This window comes from Astatotilapia calliptera, chromosome 1 (assembly GCF_964374335.1).
Source record: "Astatotilapia calliptera chromosome 1, fAstCal68.1, whole genome shotgun sequence".
In the NCBI taxonomy this organism is placed as follows: Eukaryota; Metazoa; Chordata; class Actinopteri; order Cichliformes; family Cichlidae; genus Astatotilapia; species Astatotilapia calliptera.
Window position 1 is genome coordinate 19,955,150 of NC_137422.1, and position 24,025 is coordinate 19,979,174.

A 24,025-nucleotide genomic window follows, 5' to 3' on the forward strand; every position below is an offset into this window, starting at 1 on the left:
CTGTAAGTCCATGATAAAACGATGAAATCATATTTTATGTATCAGCTGCTGAAATAAAATATAGCCAAGCATTCATGTGGATAGTTCAAACAAAGCTACAGTTTATTAAACTGGTTATTTGAAAGATGTCCTCAACACAGTCTGAACTCTGTCAGGCAGCTTTCTTTTAATTTCTTTAAGTAGTCTTCAGGAATAGTTCGTCAGGCTTCATGAAGGACACTCAAAGCTCTTCTTTGGATGTTGGCAGTGTTTTGTTCTGTTTCCTGTTAAAATGATCTCACACTGCTTCAATAATGCTGAGGTCCCGCTCTGGGGAGGCCAATCCATGACTGACAGTGTCATGGTGTCGTTTTTCTGTCTTTCACTGCACTGGCAGAGTGTTTGGTATCGTTGTCATCAATCAGACACTTTTCCGATGGAATTGCATGGTGGGCCAAAATCTGACCTCTGACAAATCCAATGTAGACATTGAGTGTTGCACTTCTCTCCTGAACTCCTCTGTATATGTTGACCATAATTCTAACCACAAATTTCCAATTTGGATTCAATTTTCCATAAAACTTGTTGCAGTGGGTCTTATGGACCTTGTGTTTTTATATCCAGGTATGCTTTTACTGCATTAGCAGTGTGTTCGAGGTCATTGTTATGACCAATTATCTGAAAAGAATATAGAAATGGGCGGTTTCTTAAAACCTTTTGCACTATACTGCATATTATATATAAATACAATACCCATCCATCCATCTTCTTCCGCTTATCTGGGGGCAGCAGACCTAAGCAGAGAAGCCCAGCTCTCCCAAGCAACCTCCTCCAGCTTGTCTGGGGGAGCACCAAGGCATTCCCAGGCCAGTCTAGAGATATAATCTCTGCAGCATGTCCTGGGTCTGCCCCGGGGCCTCCTCCCGGTGGGACATGCCCAGAACCCCTCACCCAGGAGGTGTCCTTATCAGATGCCTGAACCACCTCAACTGGCTCCTTTCGATGTGGAGGAGCAGCGGCTCTACTCTGAGCCCCTCCTGGATGGCTGAACTCCTTCCCCCATCTCTAAGGGAGAGGCCAGGCACCTTTCGGAGGGAGCCCATTTCCACTCAGAAAGCAGCGGCGGAAATACAAAACCCTGTAGGTTAAAAAAAGAACTAAATCCTTATCCACTCTTTAATTTAAAAATGATTTTATTTATTAATACAGTGGTATACTTAAAATTGTGTTGCAGAGGAGAAAAAAAAAAAGTCAGCCACAAGTGAAGAGCTAATATCCAATAAAGCCGTGTTATATCTAAAAGTAAAACAGTACTGGTGTGCCATACGTAATATATTGTCTATTAGTACAAAAATACATTTAAGGGCACACAATATAGCATCCAGTATCAGAAATCAGTGAGAGGGACACTTTGAGAGCACACCCTTCCAAATGAAGATGTTTTAAATGCATCTGAGCCACAAAGACTTTCCTTAACCCTACGTGGACAAAGTAATAAAAATAGAAATAAAATTTAAAAAAAGACGACCTTTTTGAGACCGTAAAATAGCGGTGGCAACATATCGGTAGAAAAGGTGTGATGTATTATTGTTAGGTTACAATTCAAAGGCTTGAAGGTATGCCCATAATACAAAGATAACCACTTTCACTTCCTTCTGCTTTTTTAAAACATGTTTTCTCTAAGTTTTATACAAAAAAGAAAGACATACAAAAAGTTCATTTACAACAAAAGAGAAACAAGGCAATATGCTAGCTTTATTTACAGCCACTTCTTCTCAGATGGTTTTTTGTTTTTAAGCAATGCATAGCAGATAAAAGAAGAGCATACCTTTGTTATCTTTTATCAACCGTTTCTGCGTGTGCTAAACCCAAGTTTATTTATACAGAGGGTTCACAAAAAATGGCAAAACAAATGACATTATACCATAATTTATCATAACTTAGTTTTTTTTTTTTTCTTAATGAAAAGTGAATAATCTGCAGATAAGGCATCACTGCTTATTTGTGTGAGTGCAAAGAGTGCACAGAGAAAGGAAAGATATTAAGTAGATGTGAGGAAGGAACCGAGGAGGCTACTGGACCTGAGTAAAGAACATGCATAGATCTCCCTCAGGCTGGAAGGAGAGAGGTGGTGCTCAGTAAGAGAGGAAGTTACAAAAGGTAAGAAAAGGAAGAACAGAGTGAGAAGTGTAGGAAGAACGTCTCTAAAAATGTGCTGCTGCTTCTTGGGTTCATGTCTTGCCACCTCCTTAAACCAACTGTATCAAACCTTCAGTAAGATTCCTTCAATGTGGAAGGGGGGAAAAACAAACAAATAATTCAGTCCCCTGCACTGAAAAACAACAAGATGTCGACTGGCAATCGAATTTGAGTCCAATTTGAAGTAAATATATATATATATATACTGTAGGCATATATAGCATAAATACACTGACACAGATTTTTTCAAGCATGTATGCTGCCTCAAAAGCCATACATCCATCTGTACTTTTGTAAAAAAAAAAAGAAAAAAAAAAAAGAAAAATTACATTAAACATTGCTTTATATATAAGTGTCAATCGTCAGTGACGTGGGTCATGCATCATTTTACATCAAAACTTTGAAATTGAGTTTAAAGAACAGCTCGTAGCGATCATTGGTGTCTCTCCTTCGTCCAGCACTGTCTGGGTCTTCTTCATGCTCTATTATCCCGTGTGTTTTGTTTGCTTGGAGTGCGTCTGCCAGTGTGTGTGTAGTGGTATACGTGTGTGTTTGCGTGCGTGCCCATCGTCTTCATTTCATCCGCCATTCTTCCACATTCGGTAACATCACACCTGCTGTCTCTTCTTTAAAAGTGGTCAATGAGCACAGAGACACAGTTGGCTCCCACCAGGTAGTTGGGGTCTCCGGTGAGAGACTTGTTCTGCCAGCTTTTTGGATCACCTGAGGACAGACAGATGGGGGGTTGATATTAGCTGCTTTTTTTTTAATGTAAAAATTCACACCCAAACCTCTCTTTAAAAGTCGTGAACTCGGGCTTTCATTTTAAAAGAGCCCTGCCTGCACAAGTTAATGATATTCATGGTTTGTGAGCCACGTTATGTGAACGTTTAAAGCCCGTATCCGAGGCGGAGGAGCGCGAGAGACTAGTAAAACCTCTTTGGTGTTTTTATTGAATGTCCCCAGCCTCTTGTTGACTGCAAATTAAACCTTGGTCACTGTGAGGTCTGAGTGTAATTGCAATTATAAACATGCGTATCTGTGCCAAGAGGAATCAAAGGAGGCAGAGCGAGCTCAGCAGAGGTCCATCAATACAGGACTGACCACAGTGCATGTCACAGTGTGTGTGCAGCCTCTTCACTGATACAGCCATACTTTAAAAGCTTCTTCTTAAAAGAGAAACGCTCCACTTTAGATCTGTGTCAGACAGTCTGTGTCTGACATGAAAATACTAACTGGTGGACATCTCTCTCCATCCCCTGGTGCATACGTGGACTTGCTGCTGGCTGAACTAAACTTAGCCCAAAAAAGTAGGAACATTTGTTTGGTTGATAATTTCTTTGTTGTAACGATGCTTCTTGGCGTTAAACTCTTACACCATTGGAAAGCTGTTTTATTTCCCCTTAAATGTTGACTCGTTTATAAGGAAAATGCTTTTGTTGGTTGAGCAGCAGAGTTGAGTGGTGCAGTGTTGTCGTTTACTGTATTCTGAAGAAACAAGACATGTTGTCAATTAACAAACAGGGACCTCGGCAGCATGTGGAAGAACCTTAAATAGCCATGACAGCTTGGCTCCTCCTCCTCATGCTGGTCACCAAGTTGTGGTTGTGTTGGTCACAGAATAAGCTGTTTGGCATTGGCAGAGAAGATCTGGCAACGCAGACACTCAACTCTGCTGCTCAACCCACATTTTTCTTTCAAATGTGGCACTAATCAAGAGAAAATAAACAGGCTTTCCAACGGTATAAAATTCAATGCCAAGAAGCATCGTTACAACAAAGAAACAATCGATCAAACGCAAATTTCCGTACTTTTTGTGCCACGTTTAGCTGTCATGTCACACAGTAGAAATGAGATGTCAGGTGAGCACCGTGAAGCTTTCCAGGATGATGTGAAAACAGCTTTCTAGTGTCAAACTGCACATTAATCTCCATAGGGATGTTCTTACATCCAAAAGAAGCAGAAATGAGTAAAAACACATATTTTGTATAGAAGAAGGGGAGGGCTTAATCTAAAGACTCGGCGCCAGGGAAGAGATTAAAGCGAAGATAACCACGTCTTCTGCTCAGGTAAATTAAAAGCACCACTTATAACTCAGATGAAAGCCTTAATTGAAAGTTTGTTTACTGTGGGCAGGCTGTGGCTCTGAAGGTATAGCACGATGCAACTAATTCCCAGTGGTCAGACCAGCACTTACATGGCCGCTCACTGTCACAGACGTGCGAGCTATAGTTCAAGCGGCTGTGTGTAAAGTGCTCTGATTAACAGCACCGACTGAGGCGCAGGTGTAGAGCTTATATGTGCAGAGTCGACACCTGTTTGCCTTTTTTCTGAGAGCTGTTAACGCGCCTCACCAACATTTATCTTTCCTTTTTAGTCCAAACAGAACACAAAAACGTTCATTTCGATGAACTCATTGGCCGCTTGTCGGCTCTGCACTCGAGCTGACTGCTTATGTGCTCGACATAAGCACAAAACAAGCTTTCAATTCTGTCCTTCAGTCATCGCCATGTTCTTTCACACGCGCTTCACAGAGCGCCTGTAGCTTAGACACTAATAAAGTCTGTCTGCAAGTAATTCTTGATGTTCATGATAATTGCAATACATTAAATTTTATCCTACGGAAGGCAGAGAGCCAAAATGCCGACCTTTAAAACTTCAAATAAAAAACTGCATTTGAGTTATGAGTTCCGGGCTTTCGCCTCCTTCCTTTGATGCCAGTATGTGACCTTACAAGAATAGCTGCCAACTTTCTTCCAATGTGGAAGTCACAAATCTCATATCCATTTGTCAGAAACTATTTTGTGGCGGCGTATGTATGATAAAGCAGTTAAAAAAAAATCTGCTTTAAATTGCATAGAATAGAAAATATCAACCGAAAGTGACACCTGAGAGCAGAAATCTGACATTTTACTTACAGATGACAAAAGAATCCCTGTCAAAACAGTCAATTAAGTTTCTGTTAATCACTCATTTCACCCTCACTGTATCCTTAATAAACATATATTAATAAATACATTACAGGTGTATCCTAAAATGTGTGAAAGGAGGTCCCCGTTTTGTTTGTAATGAGCAAGAACTACAAACAAAACAGTCGCTTATCAAAGTACAGCATCGTAGCTTCATCTCACTCTCTGGTCACTGATGGGATCAACCCTTCAAATATACTACGATGCCAAACTTCTGCTTTTTATTAGAAACAACAAACAAATTCTTCTACAGAGCAAAACTGCATCACACTGGCTGTAACGTAAGTATTTAAACACAGCAGAGATAAAGGGCGCAACAAGAAGCAGAGACTTGCAAACGGGTGAAAAAAATGAAAAAGAAAAAAGGAGAGAAGCACAAAGCAAAGTGCGAAGAAAACCACAGAAGGGTACAGGAGGAGGCCGGAGAGTGGCCTTGCTTTACAATAAGAGGATTACGACGCAGCCCGATAATCCGCCCACAATTCAGCAGGACAACAGAGTGAGCTGACATCTCATTCAGCCTTCCATGTCTCATCCTTAAAATGAGGCTAATTAACAGCTAATCCTGACCACTGCCAAAATGACCACTGTTTTTGAAGATGGGATATGGGAAGGACAGTTTGAAGAAAAGGCTAATTTAGCTGCTTCCCTCATATGTGTTCAGCTCTCACTTTTCTTTGTATACAGATGTTTAACCCGGGTTCGAACTCTGGGTCTTTCTTGGTTTGCTCAGTTACGTTATAGATTAAATGAAAACCAGTTTGAAGAGGTTTGTTTTGTCTACAGTACAGTACAAATATAGAATTTAGCATTCAGAAATAATCTCCTTTGTGCTTTTACTTGTACTTTGACACTGTAGTGTATATCCTGCTTTATACAACTCAAATATGAAAAGATAAGGACCTGCAGCGACACATTTGAACTAAACTAAGTCCTGCGTCACACTGCAGGCCCTCTAATTCTGCAGTCTGCGTATGTTTAACTTGTAATTGTAGCTAAATCTATTGGAGCTATGTAGCAGAGTGACACTAGCTATAAACTGATAAGAGTGCTGAACTCTTCCAGTAAGTCTGGAAGAGTTCTTAGCATGAAAATTCAATTTCTCACCACCTGAAAGCTGCCTTCAAATAGGAACACTTTGAAAAATGAGAGCTAAATTTAGAAAGCTACAGCCTGACATCATAGCAACATGTCTGTGTTTTTTTAATTTTTATGCAGGATAATGACATAAGTTATCGTTTATGACAGCGTCCCAGTTTCCAGAAGATCTGTGAAAGCTGTTTGTTCTTCAGGTCGGGATTGGGCGGCTATGTGAAAAATATGAATCTGAGCACAGAAGCATGCATTACAGAGTAATTACACCTGATGAAGTTCAATTATAGTGCAGCCAAGAATCCAGTGCATGCATGTTAAATGGAAAAGAAAAAATGAGAGGAGCTTGTTAAGATGATTGAGAGGAAGCAAGAGGGAAATGCTGAAGTTTCAGCATGTGAAATGAATAAACCAGTGGTACAGTGTAAGAGACTGTGGGTTAGTCAGTAAAAATACAGGAAATGAATAGACTTGAAGCCAGAATTATGAAATAAGGTGGATTTTCCCCCCTACATTGATTCTCAAACATCGTGTCATACATCATCTGGTTGATTCTCTTTGAGAGTTGGATGTTTGATAAAGAGAAGAATCAAAACTAGGGGTAAAAGCTGATTAAAAACAGTGACCCCAAAACCCTCAGTTTGTCACACAGCCAGCCCAAACGACCCCAGAAGAACAGAGAGAGCACAGCATACCCGACGAGGAGTCGGAGGATTTTAGAGCAAAAGACCAACCATCAGGGGTCATTGACGCACAGTGAGGTAAGCGTAGCTCCACAGGCTTCAGGAACTTTAGGCCGTGAGGTCCACACATCACCAGAGGGCTGAGCAGAGTCTCTCCTGCAAATACAAACACACAGCGGGGTTAAACATTCTGTCACAAACCCACACAGGTATAAAATGTCCTTCTAGCCTAAAGCTTTTGTTGGCTTTTTGCTTCTAGGCATATGAGATTATTTGGATTGGGTTTCATGACAATCTATATAATAAAACAATTTATTGAATCATCATTTTGTTTTGAGATGAAACTGAACTAATAAATGCTCATTTACGTATTTCATCCACCCAACAGCCATTCAATCAATGCAACACCCAAGCAATAGCATCAAATAAGGGATCAGAATCTTTTAATGATCCTGGCCAATCAGCTGAATGCTGCGTTTGTGGCGATTCAAACAGGAAAGCTGCAGAGTGCCATCTGGTGGACAAACTGTGCACAATCAGCACTCATAACATGGTTGAAGGGGGTTTCTCCCGTCTCTTCTTTACTTTAACTAAATGCCAATACTGACAGATCGACAAAATAGTCACCAATAATATCGACCTGCCAATAAATTGGTGAGACTCTAACAACGTGGATGATAATGGCTGCAACAAAGGGATAAAAATCTTTGTGACAGCAGGAGAACCAGCTGTAGACATTTTCAGCAGTCTTCCTTTTTCACACGTAGCATCGGCAGAAAATTGTGGCTTTTATGTTATACTAGTTCTAATAACATATTTTACTCCAACTTCTTCATTTGCTACTGAAACAGCACCAGCATCACTGCCTTTTAAAACAAAACTGATTACAATATTTGGCTCTGATTATTCTCTACCAGCTCCTGAGGGAATTATCTGTCTGCTTAGCTGCTGAATTCTTCTCCATGTTCACCACTAAGTCACCGTCTGCCAGCAGTTTGAGGCTGAGCAGGTAGCGTGCAATGGGTTTTTAGAGATGGTTCACTAAAAACAGCTGCCTGCTGAGTGAAGTCTCACTGTAAAGCTAAAAGCAGCTGCAGTTTCAGATTCTCTGAATGTGCATCACTAAAACGTGAACCATTCTACGCTGTCACATATTTCCACATAATCACTGGTCACACTGATCTAAGAATATAAAGTCTGCCTCTACCATCCAGTCAACCTGCAGAGCTTACATCCATTTCTGTCCAGAATCATATAAATAATGGAGTTAAGACCTTGAGACAATTTCATAAAACTAAGGTATCTATTGATTTGTGTGGTTACAGTGGATTACTGTGTTACAAGGACTGATCTAAAGCTTCATTACATGGTGGAATGGGATCTTCTTAAACTCAAAAAGCAGTGACATACTCCACAGGAATGAAAGCTTCACCTCTTCATTTTTTTCGTCAATGGGGAGGGCAATAAAGAAACTACCCTACCATTCAATTCAATAAAAAAATAAAAATAAAAAAAACTGGACTGGACTCATAACAGCCTCATCAAGGAGAGACAGAACAGACTGTTCTTTCAGAGGATACTCCGAATCATTCCTTTTGTTAGGGCGTTGATCAGTAAGATGGATATATGGCGGTACATGTGGACAGCACTTATGGACAGCAGAAGAACAAAAAGCCTCCAAAACAAAAACAAAAATACATTGTGTTTTCTTTCTTCCTCCATTTTTTTTAACATCTTACCTTTCTCCTTGTCGAGTGGCGGCAGAATGCTGTTGTCTCGACAGACCTTGAAGTAAATCTCTTGCTCCACGCCGTCGGGGATGGCACCCTGCGGGATAATGATGCTGACACCTGTCTCGATGGAGCTCAGAACGCCACCGTTAGAGTTGAAGATACCACGAGCTGTTGCCACCACAGTGTGACCTTCGTCTTCATCTTCATCATCCTCTAGGGCACTGGGGCTGGGAGACAAACGGCTTTAGTGTCACACTGTTATATTTAATAATAAACCTTTACCTTTAAATTTACTCAGACATAGCTTCCTACCTCACAGGGATGGCCTTGGGCATGGCGTTTACGTTGTTCTGCTGGTATTTGGATCGGGGGTCCGTTGTGCGTGTGAAAGTGTCCAGGCCACTGTCTTGGTCTGTGTTATGGGGCTGTGGGGGTACCTGAGGCTTTACCGGGCTCGAGCTCTGTTACAGATGCAAGAGGTTTAAATGGGACACTTTATTCATTTAAACATTTTAGAAATTTTAGCATATGCCACCAACATTTCAGAAAAACCTGTTGGTCATTAAATTTGAAAAAACACTGGAAACTTTTCTTTACGTTTTAAAAAACTGTATTACCCTGTTCATGATTTTAATGTGACACGAAGGCTGACAGCCGAGGTTACATTAAGAGCGCCATTTGACTTTTGAATCAAACACACATTGATTTTAAAGCTTGCAACCTCCCCTGCACCATCATATATTTGACTCTGTGAGACCTCGGGCCAAAATCGGTTTACCTTGGGAGCACTCTCAGGCTTGTCATTGGACAGGAGGTTGTGGTTGAATTTAGGACTGTCGAACTTGCGCGAAAAAGGCTTGGCAGAGGTGGTGTAGGGCTTGGGCGCAAAGCGGTTGTAGGTGGATGTGGGCAAACCCCCAGTGCTAGTGACCGTCTTTGGAGGCTGTTCACTGGTGCCATTGACTGGAGACTTCTCAGGGAAACTCTTGTGAGGAAGAAAGTTGGTCTGGACCGTGTCCTCTCGAGCAGGAGGCTTGGCTGTAGAAGAGCAACGCACATCAGCCAAAAAAAAGCTCTACAGTACAGAACACAAGTGTATTTCCCCTTTGATCGCGATCTTATATGAGATAAAAATCCTGACTACTGTCAATTTTACCATCAGGTGAGGGCTTGGGCAGTATGGCCGGTGGCACAGCTGGTGTCACTTGGGGAACTGGTTCATAATTTTTCTCCAGTGGACTTGGTTTCTCCACTGAGTCCATCCTACATCACAAAATGAAAAGCATAAGTTAGATAGAAATATAAAAAACATTAAGGGAAAGAAAAGAAAAAGACAAAAATATGGAAATAATAGGGAAAGTGAGAATCACCTGGGGAAGCTGTGGCTGGACTGTGCTTGTGGTTGGGGTTTATTGGAGCCAACCTGCAGTCTGTCAAAGTAAGACAACTGTTTCCTGTAGTAGTCCTCATCCTCATCAGGGTCATAATGGTTGGAGCGCACGATGTCATCGGATCCCTTGGACTGAGGCTTCTGAGGCTCTGGCCCTCTGCTGGTGTAACAACACAGTCCAGAAGGTAAAACACATGGCAGAAGTTAGAGCAAAGTAGATGAAAAGGAGTTTACAATACAGAGCCAAAATGAAACTGAGACATTTTGAACAGCAACTATAGGCTTACCTAAAGGTCTTCTCTTGATCCAGGTTGCTCAGAGAATTTGCTTTAGGGATTACTCCACCAGCTTTCAAGGGCAAATCTGCAGCCTGAAGCAGGAAAAGCAATGAAATTTATCAGAGGGATAAAACAAATGTTTTCTTCTTCTAAGCTGCTAATTTCCTAAAAGTTGAAAGTAACTTGAAGAATTGGAAATTCATATCATGCCAGTTTACCTTATTCCCAAATGAATCCCCGACATCTCTGGCTCGGTCCACGGACACAGAGCGTTTGTTCTCAAACATTTTGACCCTCGTCAGTACTGACTGAGGCCGCATGGCTGGATCTTCCTCCTGCTGCTCATCTCTTGCAGGTGCAGCTTTTGGAACATCAGCAGGTGAAGGTGAGGGAGTCTCGACTTTATGAAGGGTGGGGCTAGATTCGAAGTTCACTGGAGCAGGATCGTACTGCTGAGGTTTGTAGCCTTTCTGCTGCGATGCTGGTCCCTGGTTATAGGCCGGCCGCTGGGCAGCGGGTTCTGGTGAGCGGGCAGCTGAGGGGTATGTGCTCAGGTGAGAATTTGGGTCATAGTGCAATTCAGACGGCTGAGGAGGAGGCGGAAGATCATCGTAACGGACAGGTGCTGAAACTGTCGGTTTGCCGTAGCGAGGTCGTCCGTCAAATCCCTGCTGAGGTGGCGGCTCGTCGTAGCGCAGTGGAGGGGTGTAATGAGAGTCGGGGCCCTCGCCGTAAGGAGGACGGGGATCGTAGGCCTGGGTGTTGGCAGTAGAGAACGGCTGGTTGTAGGGGTTCCACGGTTGCTGGTCATAGTGAGGCACGCTGTTGTCATAGCTCTCATAGTTACGGTACTTTGGTTCCTGGTAGCCAGCGCCGACACCACTGCTGCTGATGTCATACCGACTGGGTGGGTGGTCGTAATCTCTGTACGGCTGCTCGTCAGGGTGATAACCCTGCTGAGGGTTGTACGTCACAGGCTTCATGCCGTGACCACCTCTGCCTATGTTGTCTGTGCTGTACGGATCCTTCTGAAACATCTACCGAAGAAATACACAACAAAAAAAGGAGGTTAACAACGTCACAGGTTCCAACATATACTGCAAAGATGTGAATTATGTGAAATGGAAAACTGGACACACGCAGACTAAAGAAAAAACAAATCTGCAAAATGAATTGCAGAAGACGAAACGAGAAGGGAAAGACCTGAAATAGAGAAACTGAGAGGGAGGAGTTACTAGTCAGATAATATATTAGATTTAACAGAAATTGCAGCACAGCCAAATACTCCAGCTTAAAAAAATAATTTAAAAAAAAAAATCGCAATGTACCACAGAAACATTAACAGAGTTTAAATAAAGAAAGAATAAAGTTTTTGAAATACGCAACAAAACAATGGGGTTCATTTTTCTCACCTTCACTAAAAAAATGAAAATAAAATTACAAAATTAAGCGCGTATAACGCTTAATTAAAACTCCTTTCACTAATTAGAAAAATTATTTCTGGTTGCTTCAGGCATGACGTGCCGATCTGTAGTAAACAAACGGGAACGAAAAAAATGTCACCCACTGTCTTGGTGCAGTCGCAAAACAACAAACAGTATTTAAGGACCGAAGCACAAACTCCTTTTACAGAAGCACATTTAAAAACCCTGACATTTAAGAAGTAACCATTAATTCTCCATCAACAGCTAAACACAGTTTCTGTTAAAGGTTATCATGGCCAAATGTTTTGTCCTCATAGATACATGCGGGACAGGAGGAAAATAAAGTTTCAGGAAAATGAATGGCTACTTTTACAAAGAAACAATCCATTCAGTCTGCACTGATAAACACAGCCCAAAGAGATCTGCTGCTATTGGTTAACAGAGGCAAACGCAATGTAGCCATGCAAAGAATATAAGCAAAAGTCAGAGCTGCAGGATATCCACTGCTCTTCTACACGTAGGCCTATCAGCGCAGCCATCACCCTTCAAGCCCACTGTTGTTTACCAGCATCTGCACACACACATTTGCACCCCCACACCACACACACACACACACACACATCTGTCTCTTCTGGGCAGCACTGTGGTCAGCAGACATGCAGGGCAGAAGAAAAGAGAGGGAAGCGTGGCAGCAAGAGGAAGATAGGAGGACAGGCAGCAGTAGCAGCAGCACAGAAGTTCAGCCAGGTCAGACCGAGCTGAGCCGAGCCGAGCCGGGCCGGGTCACGGAGCATCCAGTGACGATCAGATGGATACCTTTGGTTCTGAACTGCCCAGTCCAGACTGTAGAGGTTCTGGCGAGATGCTCTGAGGTGCTACCTCAGGTGTGGGCCTTCTAAGTGAGCCAGCCTCTGGGATGGGGCTTGACTGGCTGTAGGGAGGTGCAGGAGACTCAGAGCTCAGAGCCCCTACAGTTTTTACAGTAACGTCGACAGCAGGGGGCATTGTCTCAGCCTTGGGCTCAGGCTGCTGGGAGATGCTAGGGACAGCAGCGGCCTCTGCTTTCTGTGAAGTGGTTCAAAAATGTTTAATAACATGCGCTGACACACTGTGGTGAAGTACAAGTGTTTCTACCTTCTCAGCCCCCCCTACAGTGGTCTGCTCTTTGTTTACCCCTACAGTTTACATTGATACAAACAGCCTATCACTCGCCGCCGTATTTAACAGTAGCTACAGATCAACCAATAGCAAGTGAGGGTTAGGAATTAGCAGCAGGACAAGTTTTCAAGGTTAGGTGATACTAACTCGAGTTTAATTCTATGGTTACAATACAGTAAGTCGTTTTCTCCCTTTTCATGTTCATTAACACATCATGAGACGACAAATGCTTAGACTGTAATATCACAACTACCAATAGAGTAGTGATAAATACATTTCACAGGTACACTGGATTAACACTGGCATTTCCAACATGCACATAATACTTTCTGGTGTCATATTGTCACAGTCCCAATCATAGGTAGAACAAAGGCAGGAAGTGCACATAGGTGAATACTGATACAGACACTTAGACAGACAGAAGTGGGATTTTTTGGCTCTTTTTTTCCCCTCACTCAGTGACATTAGTAATAGTCACACTAATAAGACAGCTTGTGGTAATACAGAGTGCAAGAGTAATAGTAAAGGTATGAAGTCTTCTCCTCTTCAAAATTAAAAAAAAAAACAAACAAAAAAAAAACACACGCCCACAAATATCAGTCAAACACACACATAGAGGTAAATAAATACTATAATAAATAAAGATATATATTTCTTTATAGTTGCGCATATATATATATATATATATATATATATATATATATATATATATATATATATATATATATATATATATATATATATATATATATATATATATATATATATATATATATATATATATATATATATATATATATATATATATATATATATATATATATATATATATATATATATATATATATAATGATAAATACCTGACCACAAAAGTTTTCACTTTCCCGTTGATATTGTTTTATAACAGTTAATAGATTAACTGCAAATACAAAAAAGTGACTTCAATAGCGCCTCCAGAAAACCCTTCTAACGCACACCGCGTCCTCCAGACAACAGGGGAGACGTACAGGTCTCAGAAACGCTACCTGCTGCGGCGCTGGTGCCTTGAAACCGGCCGGGTCGATGCGGTTCAGGGGGTCCGGCTGCACTGTGTGCGGGTAGCTGACATAGCCAGGGGGCTCTTGGATGACAGGCGGGTCCTCACGGACAGGCTCGGAGGACCGCGTGATGGCAGGCTCCGTGGGTGGACCCACGTCATCGTTCAGCGTTTCATCCAGCTCCTGGTCGGTGTAGGCTCCTCCCTCTGTGTCTGTGTCCTCATAATCGGAGGTGTGGCGGCTGTCGGTGCTGTACATGGAATACTCACTGCCTGGCGCCGACAGGTAGGAAAGGCGGTCGTCATGGATGTCCAGGTCATCGTCGCCAATTCCATCAGCCTGTGAAATAAAGAATACAATGAGAAGGGGACTGAGATAAGAGAAATCTCATCAATATCGTGTACGTGTGCGCATGTCTTACCTTGCCCTCTGAAACCCACACCAGCTGGTTCTGCTGCTGCTGGATTATTTCTTTCAGTGCTCCAAACCAACCATCGTTCATGTTGTTCAAGTTAATGGTTGCTGAAGGCAGAAAGAGGGAGGGGCAAAAATGAAACTCTATCCACTCACACAATTATTAAAAAAAAACAAAAAAAAAAACATTTGTATCACTTATTCCTAGAAATTAAGTTTTGCACGCTGGAGCAATATGACTCTGGACTAGAAACTAAACGACAGTCATTTTCTCCACTGGTGACCCAGTATGTATGCTGTTACAGATCAATAACCAGATAAACATCCTGATTTTAAAAAGAGGCACAGTTGCACAATAATGTTAAGAAAGATGATTTATGAGAAGAATGTGTGCTTAAGCCTGAATGGAAGCTGATGGCAACGCTCTCTCGGCCCGCTCGGTTTATCTTCAACAGATGCTCCTCAAACATGGTTAGAGCACATCCTTTGACAGGGAGACTGCACGCTGAGAAAGAGGCCTGGGGGCACACTTGTGAGGACTTTAACAGAACAGGGTCAGGCACAACAAGTGCGCTGTTGCGACAGCAGCCGGCACTGCAGCTCTCACTTGTCAACTGTGTGAAATTCGTCTTTGCTCCCTGTGAAATCTCCCACTTAAACCCTCCACCCCTCCCGCCCCGTGGATGAACCCTTTTATTCCTTCCACTGGACTCACTGGTGAAGAGGTGGTGGTTGTTCTTTCTTAACTTGAGGGCTCGATCATAAAGCTTTCTTGCGCTCTTCCTAGACTCGGGGCAGAGCCGTGTCCTCATGTTCTTGATGCCCTGCTTTGTGTCCGGGTTGAGAAACACCACAATTGGATACCACTGAGCGTAGTTCAGTCGGTCCACTGCATTCGGGGTTATATCCAGCACCGCATGCTTGTCCTTCAGGTACAGACAAAAAATAAAAACAAAAAACACGCTTTATAAATGTGATTATTTGCCATTTAAGGACCGAGTCTCCATAAAGTAGAATTTTGTGAACCATCTTTTCCACTATTCACAAACAGGCAATCTTGAGTTTAGCACATTACTTTGGGTAATGTATAATTTCCTTGAGTGAACACCAGATGGCAGCAGTGAGCTGAGCATGTTATTGGCTTTCCTTTCAATGTTTTTAAAAATCACCAAAACAAATGGGCAACAAAGACATTTTCTATCCACAATCCTCCATAATTTCAAATCAGTACAAGTGTATATTTCATTTCAACTCACTCGATCAATGATCTGCTTAATTGTGTGCAGGCGGATGATGCCAGAGCTCTTCTGGTCTGTTCCTGCATCCCTGGGTTCACTCTCTTTGGAAGACAAACGGACAGAGTCACTGCATCACATCAACAAAAGAGAACGACACCAAGAAACACAGGCTGTGCCCCAATTAGACATCTTTGTAGCGTGCAGTTGTCGACTCCCATAAATAGAGCAGTTAAATAGGGAATGACGATCTTCGTACAGGAGAGGACAAGTGTACGTTTATACAAACAGCTACGTAATAAAACACAAAATGAGGACAGCAGCCAACTCATGCAACGGTCATTACGGATTTTTGGGGAGGTTCGGGGAATGAAATCCAGCGTTAAAATGTGTGTGTGCAAGTGCATGTAGCAGTTTAAAACATGGTGCAGGAAATGTGTTACGTGAGGAACACTGACATTAAATAAGCACATACAATAGCAGGAGGGTCATTTGGGATTAATGAGACTGAGGTGCCATTGTAAGCCTAGAGGATTTAAGCAAGGATGTGAAGAGAGGTTTATAATTTAAACAAAGACAAGCAATTGCTTCCTGCCTAGAAATGCATAGAAAGGCTCAGAAGAGGGCAGTCAGCTCACCACAGGAGGCTTAATAGATAGCAAGGCCTCAAATACATCATAGAGCCCCATCTAGTAGCATCTAAGCTCTGCAATCATTGGCTGTAACTATCAAAAGGGTTTTATTAAAGGGCAAATAAACATAGCCATTCATGCACAGGTTCAAGCATATGCAGCGATGTTAAAAGTAAATGCTAAAATCAATAGTTCTTTTTCTGCCATTCTAAAAAGGCCAGTAAGTGAGACATCTATTCATTTTCAGTCACCAAATAAATCTGTTATTAAATCTGCAATGGGCGCATGCAGAGAAACAAGACACTGACACTAGCTGTCAAAAGAACCACAAATGTATTGAAAACCTTCTTTGCACCACCAGTAAATTATGACAGTATTTTACATTTTCCTGCTTTCGATCGTCCACTTACTTGAATCCAATAATAAAGCAAAACGGCCTAAAAATAAACCTTAAAACTTGAGCAGTTTTCCTAATTGGCACTTCCATTTAAAAGCTTTTCGCCCATATTCAACAAGAGTGTTTGTACCTGAAAAAAAAAAAGCTCAGACTTTAGACTGCTCTAAATACTCCAGTTCTTTTTTTTTTTAATACTCTTGTTTCTGTATGTCAGTGAGAGAGGATATCCTCTCACTGACATGGCCATTTCAGGCACACAGCTCTGGCTGATGATGAACTGAGGGGCTCCACCAAGACACGCCGTGTAATAAAGAAGGAACTGTGAATCATGCAGAGCTACTTTGTTGGAGTCCAAGAAAAAGAAATATGTAGCTGGAAACAAGCATAGTAGGTCCACTTTGATTTTGTGTTTATGAGCCTCCCTTTAAACAGTCACTGTGGTGTAATTAATGGGCAAAAAGTGGGTGATGAAAGTACAAATATGCTTAGTCAAGTAAATCCTGATCTTCAGTCATACCTTTTACGATCATCAATACTGTTATGGTTATCGTTACTATGATTATTATCAGTATTTGCACATGAGGTTGTCAATGTGTTTTTCAAATACCAGCTCAGTCTCCACTGCATGTTAAACTGCACGGCTCGTCATGCAGCCTTGCTGTTGTCATTCAACATGAAACCTGCATTTAGACGGAGAATAGCACTCGATTTAATTCGAACAAAAAAATGTTGTTGTGTGCAGGAAGCACGCTTTTTGTCATTCACTTGCACATGCTAATCTCTTCTGCAACTTAGGACAAGAGAAGCTATCACGATGACACACAGGATCAGAGACGTCAATTGTGCAGACTCTATAACAGCAAAAAGTTTATTCTCCACGTTTGAATTAAACAGAGACATGCACTACAAAGCTGCGAGTCAGTACAACATAATATTTCTTTTGTCTCGAGTCTCATGTGTCAAGTTTTGCAAGATTGTGCGTCACTGGCCGAAATGTAATAATAGAGTTACTCCCGAATGTGATGACAAAAGAAAATTAAATAAAGTGCTATTCCCTAATATGCATAAACCAGGCAATAGCTCTTTAAACATCTACAGAATAGGGAACTAGCCACCAAACACTAGTTTATAGATTATCTGCTATTCACTCAATTAAATAAAAGAAACAAAACTTGATGCACCAAGTCACATACTTTCCCCTCCTTGTTGCTGATGTGTTTCTGAAAAGAAAATACAGTTACACAAACATCACTGAGTTGTGCAAATGAACATCAACGACTGGAAACAGTTGTGTGGATGTGTCTGCTGAACATGTGTTTGGGTACATTGGTGCATGTGCGGCTCTGCACTTCAGGTAATTGAATTTCAACACCGAGTATTAAAATGAAAACCGCACATTAAAAGATGCTCGAAATTTCTACAAGTGAGAGGAGGTGGATGACGAGTGTTTAGCTCTGCTTGGAGTATCAAAGAGTGAAAGATAAACAGAGGAAATGGAAGACTGAAAGAGTGACAGGGGAAATAAACACAGCTTGACAAACCTGACTAACAGGCCTATTAAAAGAACAGGAAGTAGGTAGTAATAGGAGGAGGAGGTCATCTAGTAAAAAACAAATTCACTAGGCAAATGTTTTGTAAAGAAATCCAAACTGCGCCCTGTGAATAACGACTATTTTAATCCCCAACTTCTGATAATTATGTAAAATTAATTAAATTAAAACAACATTTTTATATATCCTTAATAAGGACCTTATTTATCTAAATAATCAGTGTGGATTTTTAAAGATGTCGCATACATAATAAGAACACAACAGTGACTTTAACATCTACTCGCTACTAATCATTCCTGTGAGAACTGCATGCTGAGATTTAAGCAGCTTTCAGCTTTGGCGTGTGTGATGGGTGATTACGGTCTCGATAAAACGGACAGAGAAACATGAGATATTAGACATGAGGGTACTTTGTTACTTACTGGCTAGCTCAAACACTTCGGGCGCCTCCCTGGCCAGTTTCTCTCGGGCCACGTCTGCGATCGGCCCAAAGATAACCACAGGTCTCAGGAACCCAGCTGTATCACAACAACATCACGTGTGTGTTACACATATCACATCACAGTCAGTTCTTGTAGACGTGTTCAATACATTTGGTGTAAAACCACACAGATTCAAGACCTTACATGGCCAGAGGAGAAAAGTGAAGCTACACCGTTAGTGCACTGACATAACTGGTACACGCCAAACTATCCAAGCTTTGCTTATACAAAAAGCCTACCTTTGTTTTGTGTACATGTATTTTTCAGTGTTTACAAAGCAAATCCTAGTTAGCGCTACCTCACAAACCTAAAAATTTCTTAGTCCTACAGTAAAGAAGAAAGCATAATAAGGATGAAAGCCTCCCATTTTATTGCTATAACTGCCTTTGGCTTCTGTACTCTTACCTTCCCTCAGCACCACCCTCTCGTAGGCAGGGAACTTGGTCTGAACAGGCTGGGCTGACAGGTCCTCCCTGCTTTTCCGCAAATTCCTCTTGGAACTCCGCAGCCCTCTGAACCTCCAGAAGTCAGCTCTGTCGCCCCCAGGCGTTTTAGGAAGGGTGTACTGCACACTGGATAGCTGCTCGGCTCTGGAAAGGGAAGAAAAGGTGTAAAAGTGTAAAACTTTACACTGACCAGAGAGACAAGTCACGGTAACATACTCCTACTGTAACTGCAACAATAATGTAGAGCACTGAATGCTAACTGGTTATCCAGTTATGATGGTCTTTATGGATTTGCCATCACATTAGAAGTTAAGCTGACCGGTGTCTGCGTCATTAAAAGCCCTGTTTGTACAGCTAACCAACCATCTGAGTTAAGCTGAGCAAGTCAGCAGGCCCAGGTCATCATTGGTGGGGCTGATATGATAATTTAATCATAAATTGTGATAAATGTGTGAAATACAGTAAATCATAAAATTAATTCTTCAGATTTATATTGCTTTAATTCCTCTACCTGCATTGTTAGCCCACTCATCAAATGCCAGAACCAACTGTATGTGTGCCATGAAACATCTTTTACCTATTCTTGTTGGGGATTATGCCTCTTTCCACTTCCTGGTGGTTCTTGCCGATACGGATAGCGAGCCAGGAGCCTAATTTGCCGTTATAGAGTGTGTCTACCACACGGAAAACCTCTCCCTTGTTAAAGCTCAGCCCATATGGTGACTCTTTTTCATATTCAAAATGCGTTCGAATGTAGAAGGAGTCGCCCACATCAGATTCCACTATCCTTCGATACACTGAAGCCAAAGCAGATAATAACACAGAGGATTAGTTTTGACGTACAATCTTTCATGTTTACAATACAAAACGCTACTCGACGCCATCATCCCTTACCATCCTTTTTCTTCTGAGCCAGAATAGTAACGTCATCTCCTTTTGGAAGATCGAGCAGAAAAAGCACAGCCTCTTCCCGGATGATGTTAGCAAAGTCCACATTGTTCACCTGCAGAGGCAGAAGAAATGAACTTAATGAACGACAAACAGCACAAGCCAACTCAAGGCTAATATTATTTTTAATAATGGCTGTTAAACGCTTATAAGAGCTGCTGAAAGCTACTGGATTTAAGTTTACTTGGTTACACAGTTGCCTCAGCAACTTTATTTGTTGACTACAACTCATCTGATTTCTTAGGGGATAAAAAGGAACAGAAGAAAGGAAAGCATTCCCCTTTTAACCGAGCAGCCACCCCCTCTTCTCCTGCTGCTGCCCTTAAAACAATAGCTACTGTTTATTGACTCTGCTTGAGGGGCAGCAGGGGAACCAGAAACACATGGACTGAGTCACTGAACCACAGAAAGACACCTTTATTCTTCTCAGAAACAGAAGGGCTTGACGTCTTTATCTCCAGCTAGCACACCATGACCGAGGGGAAACCACCAAAGATTGGAAACAATGTCCTGGAAGTCTCTAAGATCTGTTTGTACAGCAGGGAGAACACAGGCACAAAAGAGGTCTACAGTGTAGAGTGGGAGGAATAGAAGACACTGTTTGTTCATTAAGAGAAGAAGATACCAAAATGGTTTAATAGGTAAACAGTTTCTAAATGTTAGTCTCAATTCCCCCCAGCTTGTGCTAAATTGACAAGTTAAACTGTGTGGCTTCACAGCAGGTGTCTTGCTGCTGTATAAACATGTCAGAATAAATCCAACTCTGACATCAAGAGGGTTTCCATCATCTCATCCACAATGTTACTCTAGTGTTCAGTGAAACAGGCAGTCGACTGTTCCGAGGTCAGAATGCGAGAACGACCCCTATTGTGTCTTCACATTGGAAACAAGGGGAGTTTTGATATGAAGCAGGGCCTAAGAATGACTCACTGACTGATGGGTACATTGTACTGTATTCCCAAGGTCTCTGTGCAAAAGCAAATCTATTGTGGCCACGGATTACATAGTTTTGCTACATATTATCTAAGTTAGTGTTAGCCGCTATGGCTCGCCTATTTTAACAACACCAGATGTTCTTTTCACTCTCGAACATGTGACGTGACAAAAATAGCGACAGTTAGGACAAAAACATAAATGAAAAGAATATTTTATAATCATCTTACAAGCTACGTAATACCAAGACCGTACAGGGCAGTTACATGGCATGAAATGAAGAGATCTGTCTAATCTTTATCTTTTTTTTCTTTTGAACCAGTCAACTGCAGCAACACGTTCTCGCATCCGAAATCTGGTACAGTGCATAGACAAAATGTCAGGTTTCTTAAGCAAAAAAAAAAAAAAGGGTTCTCCTAATTTATCAACACATCTTACCCTGAGAATCTGGTCTCCCTCTTCCAGCCCCTCCTTGGCTGCGGGGCTGTCTTCCAAAACTCCTGCCACAAAAATTCCCACATCGTTTCCGCCTGCTAACCTCAGACCGACACTCTCTCCCTTCTTGAACTTGACCAGCTTCATACTTGGTCTGCGGGAAAACACAGGTGGACACACAGAGTTAAGTAAAAAGATTAGCAATCATTCTAAGAGACACACAAAAAAACACGGCCAGTTATTCAAGCAAATATGACAGGTTATAACAACAGAGCCAAAGCAGAGTTTCTGCCTGAATCAGAACTACAATTTGAACAAGTGGCACGAAGCTTTATTCGTGTTTTGTTTTTTTAATAAATTTTTTTTTTTTTTAAAAAGGACTCTCACACACTCGTAATATTTTATCTACAGAGTATATACACTGCACTCAATTTGGAAGACACCACATCAAGAATATTTACCTGAGAATGCTGTCATCATGTGCAGCACTGGGTACAGGGGCATCAGATGGGCTGACAGGCAGGTCCACGTCAGGCTGACCAGGCTGTGCATAAACTGGCTTTGGTTCTGGCATAAACACAAACACACTGTATGAATGAGACGGCCAAGTGGGAGATAAAGTGAAACCACCCTTAAAAATTAAAGCATCTGATGTTTTATATATTACATGTTACTTTTTGCCCAAACTGTCACGGTTACTTTAATACGTTGAACAGTACTTGTATTTAATTTGATGACCCCCCTATGAGCAACCACATGGTGATGACAGAGGGAGGGAAAACCTCCCTTTTAACAGGAAGGAAGAAATCTCAGACAGACGCCCGAACCTGGTTCTATCTGCTGTGATGGGAACGAGAGGAACAAAGTAGACATATATGTGTGTGCCCTTCGTGTTGACGTTCTGCAGAACAACCCCTCCTATTTACGCTAAGGGCGGCACTTGACATGTTTCATATGATGTGCCATGGCAGCAGTCTGTTTTCAGCTTCAGTTAATATCTGTCTGCCTTAAGACTTAAACTGTACTTCACTGCGTTAAAGGTTCCAACAGAGAGAACTATATAAGGTGGTGAAAGACACAAACACGAGAGAACACACTACTAACGCTAACGATAATGATGGTGGTGATAATGATGACGATGTCAGGCTTTTTTACCAGGCAGTGGGGGTAACTGTTTGTCATCTCTGGAGCTGGCTTGGTCACTGGCCTGTGACAGGACATCATCAGAGTTTTTGACTGGTGTGGACATGGACCCCGGTTTGGATATGCGATCCTCATCTCGACTTCGATGACTGAAATGAAAAAAATGAATAAATAAATAATTATAATAAAAATGTGAATTTAGTACTCATGGACAATTAAAACTATAAGCAGGAGAATTTAAAGGCAGCAGTTTTGACATGTTAATGACTTTCTTAAATTACAGTAACATTGTTTGTTTTTTTTCTTTTATACTAGTGTGTTTAAGAATGACTTCATGTTTTGACTGGTGGTAGTTTCATCCTGTGCTGAGATTACCAGGAAGACACACACACACACACACACACACACACACACACACACACACACACACACACACACACACACTCTCTAAATGAACCTAGAAGGAAATAGCATGAACAGTAGATTACGTCATAAGGGCACGTGGACAAAAGTATTTAATGAATAGACAATAAGCAATTAAAACAAGGATGTGTGGCTCTGTCAAAAAGATCCCGCACATCTGCTAGTGATTCAAAGTTGTGTGTTCTTTGCAGTGAAGCATTTTCTTTCTTCCTTTTTCACATGGTCTGTGCAGTACGTAGGTGGCAAACCAGATTCCAAGAATATAAATTCACACTTTATAGACTACACAGGCAGGCACGAAGAGAGAACCGACTGAATCTCCCAGTGTAAACTCTTTAGTTGGGATACGTTTCAGTCCCGGTTCCTGTTTAACCTGGGTAAAATAAATAAGGGAAAACTGTGTGTGTGTGCAAGTCTAGCAAGTCATGTCCAAGAGGGTAGAAAGGCCGCTGCTGCTTAAAAACAATGGTTGAATTCCAATCTGATCACATGACTGACTGCTGGCTCAGTACTTGAGCTGTATTCAGAAGCTTTTGTACAAGAACATGAAGGTGCAGGCTGCACCGGCAGCTCAGACTACACAGCTCTGCTGATTCCTGCCCTTTCAGTTTAGCACTCATAGTACAAACCCCCCACAAAACAAAATAAAATGCACACTGCAGTCATTAATGCGCATACAACAATGAGGCATGCACATCCATACACACACAAATGACTGATGCATAAAGTAAGTGCAGCATGCGGCACTTATTTGCAATAGTTTCCACCACAGTTTGGCCTTTTCTGGTCCCACAAATTTGCCCAGCAGTTGTCACGACAATTCAGTATCACAAATGTACTCCTTCAGTGCAATTAAATCTCCCCGAGGATAAATAACATAACTGTAATTGGAGAAAGAGAAACGCGGAGTGCATTTAATGAATGGATGAATGAAGAGTGTGAGAAGGAGGAGGAAAAGAAAAGAGACAAACTGAGCAAGAGCAAGGGACAGAGAGGGAGAGAGAGTGGAGTGGCCTAAATCTCTGCTGCTCCTTGCCGCAGAATG

At 41.7% G+C, this 24,025-nt stretch overlaps 2 protein-coding genes across 17 annotated transcripts in view; one reads left to right on the forward strand and one right to left on the reverse strand.

Annotated features, from left to right (window-relative positions):
• sord (sorbitol dehydrogenase) overlaps positions 1–24,025 on the forward strand; it is a 278,112-nt gene that overhangs the window by 139,963 nt on the left and 114,124 nt on the right. The window lies entirely within an intron of this gene.
• tjp1a (tight junction protein 1a) overlaps positions 1,155–24,025 on the reverse strand; it is a 104,211-nt gene continuing 81,340 nt past the window's right edge. For 4 of the 16 annotated variants that reach the window (XM_026166809.2, XM_080296304.1, XM_026166863.2 and 1 more), the window contains 22 exons: positions 22,570–22,706; positions 21,876–21,981; positions 21,418–21,568; positions 19,993–20,101; positions 19,676–19,895; positions 19,058–19,242; positions 18,593–18,688; positions 17,814–17,840; positions 15,613–15,695; positions 15,072–15,282; positions 14,364–14,464; positions 13,931–14,281; positions 12,564–12,812; positions 10,542–11,360; positions 10,333–10,415; positions 10,026–10,205; positions 9,812–9,918; positions 9,434–9,693; positions 8,968–9,116; positions 8,662–8,882; positions 6,935–7,078; positions 2,486–2,901 (listed from right to left, as the gene is read on the reverse strand). In XM_026166809.2, the coding sequence (XP_026022594.1) occupies positions 2,807–2,901; positions 6,935–7,078; positions 8,662–8,882; positions 8,968–9,116; positions 9,434–9,693; positions 9,812–9,918; positions 10,026–10,205; positions 10,333–10,415; positions 10,542–11,360; positions 12,564–12,812; positions 13,931–14,281; positions 14,364–14,464; positions 15,072–15,282; positions 15,613–15,695; positions 17,814–17,840; positions 18,593–18,688; positions 19,058–19,242; positions 19,676–19,895; positions 19,993–20,101; positions 21,418–21,568; positions 21,876–21,981; positions 22,570–22,706 (4,084 nt within the window). In that variant the 3' untranslated portion in view covers positions 2,486–2,806. Of the gene's footprint in view, positions 2,902–6,934; positions 7,079–8,661; positions 8,883–8,967; positions 9,117–9,433; positions 9,694–9,811; positions 9,919–10,025; positions 10,206–10,332; positions 10,416–10,541; positions 11,361–12,563; positions 12,813–13,930; positions 14,282–14,363; positions 14,465–15,071; positions 15,283–15,612; positions 15,696–17,813; positions 17,841–18,592; positions 18,689–19,057; positions 19,243–19,675; positions 19,896–19,992; positions 20,102–21,417; positions 21,569–21,875; positions 21,982–22,569; positions 22,707–24,025 lie in introns of all 16 variants that reach the window. The other 12 variants (XM_026166821.2, XM_080296325.1, XM_026166837.2 and 9 more) reach the window with 11 other exon arrangements.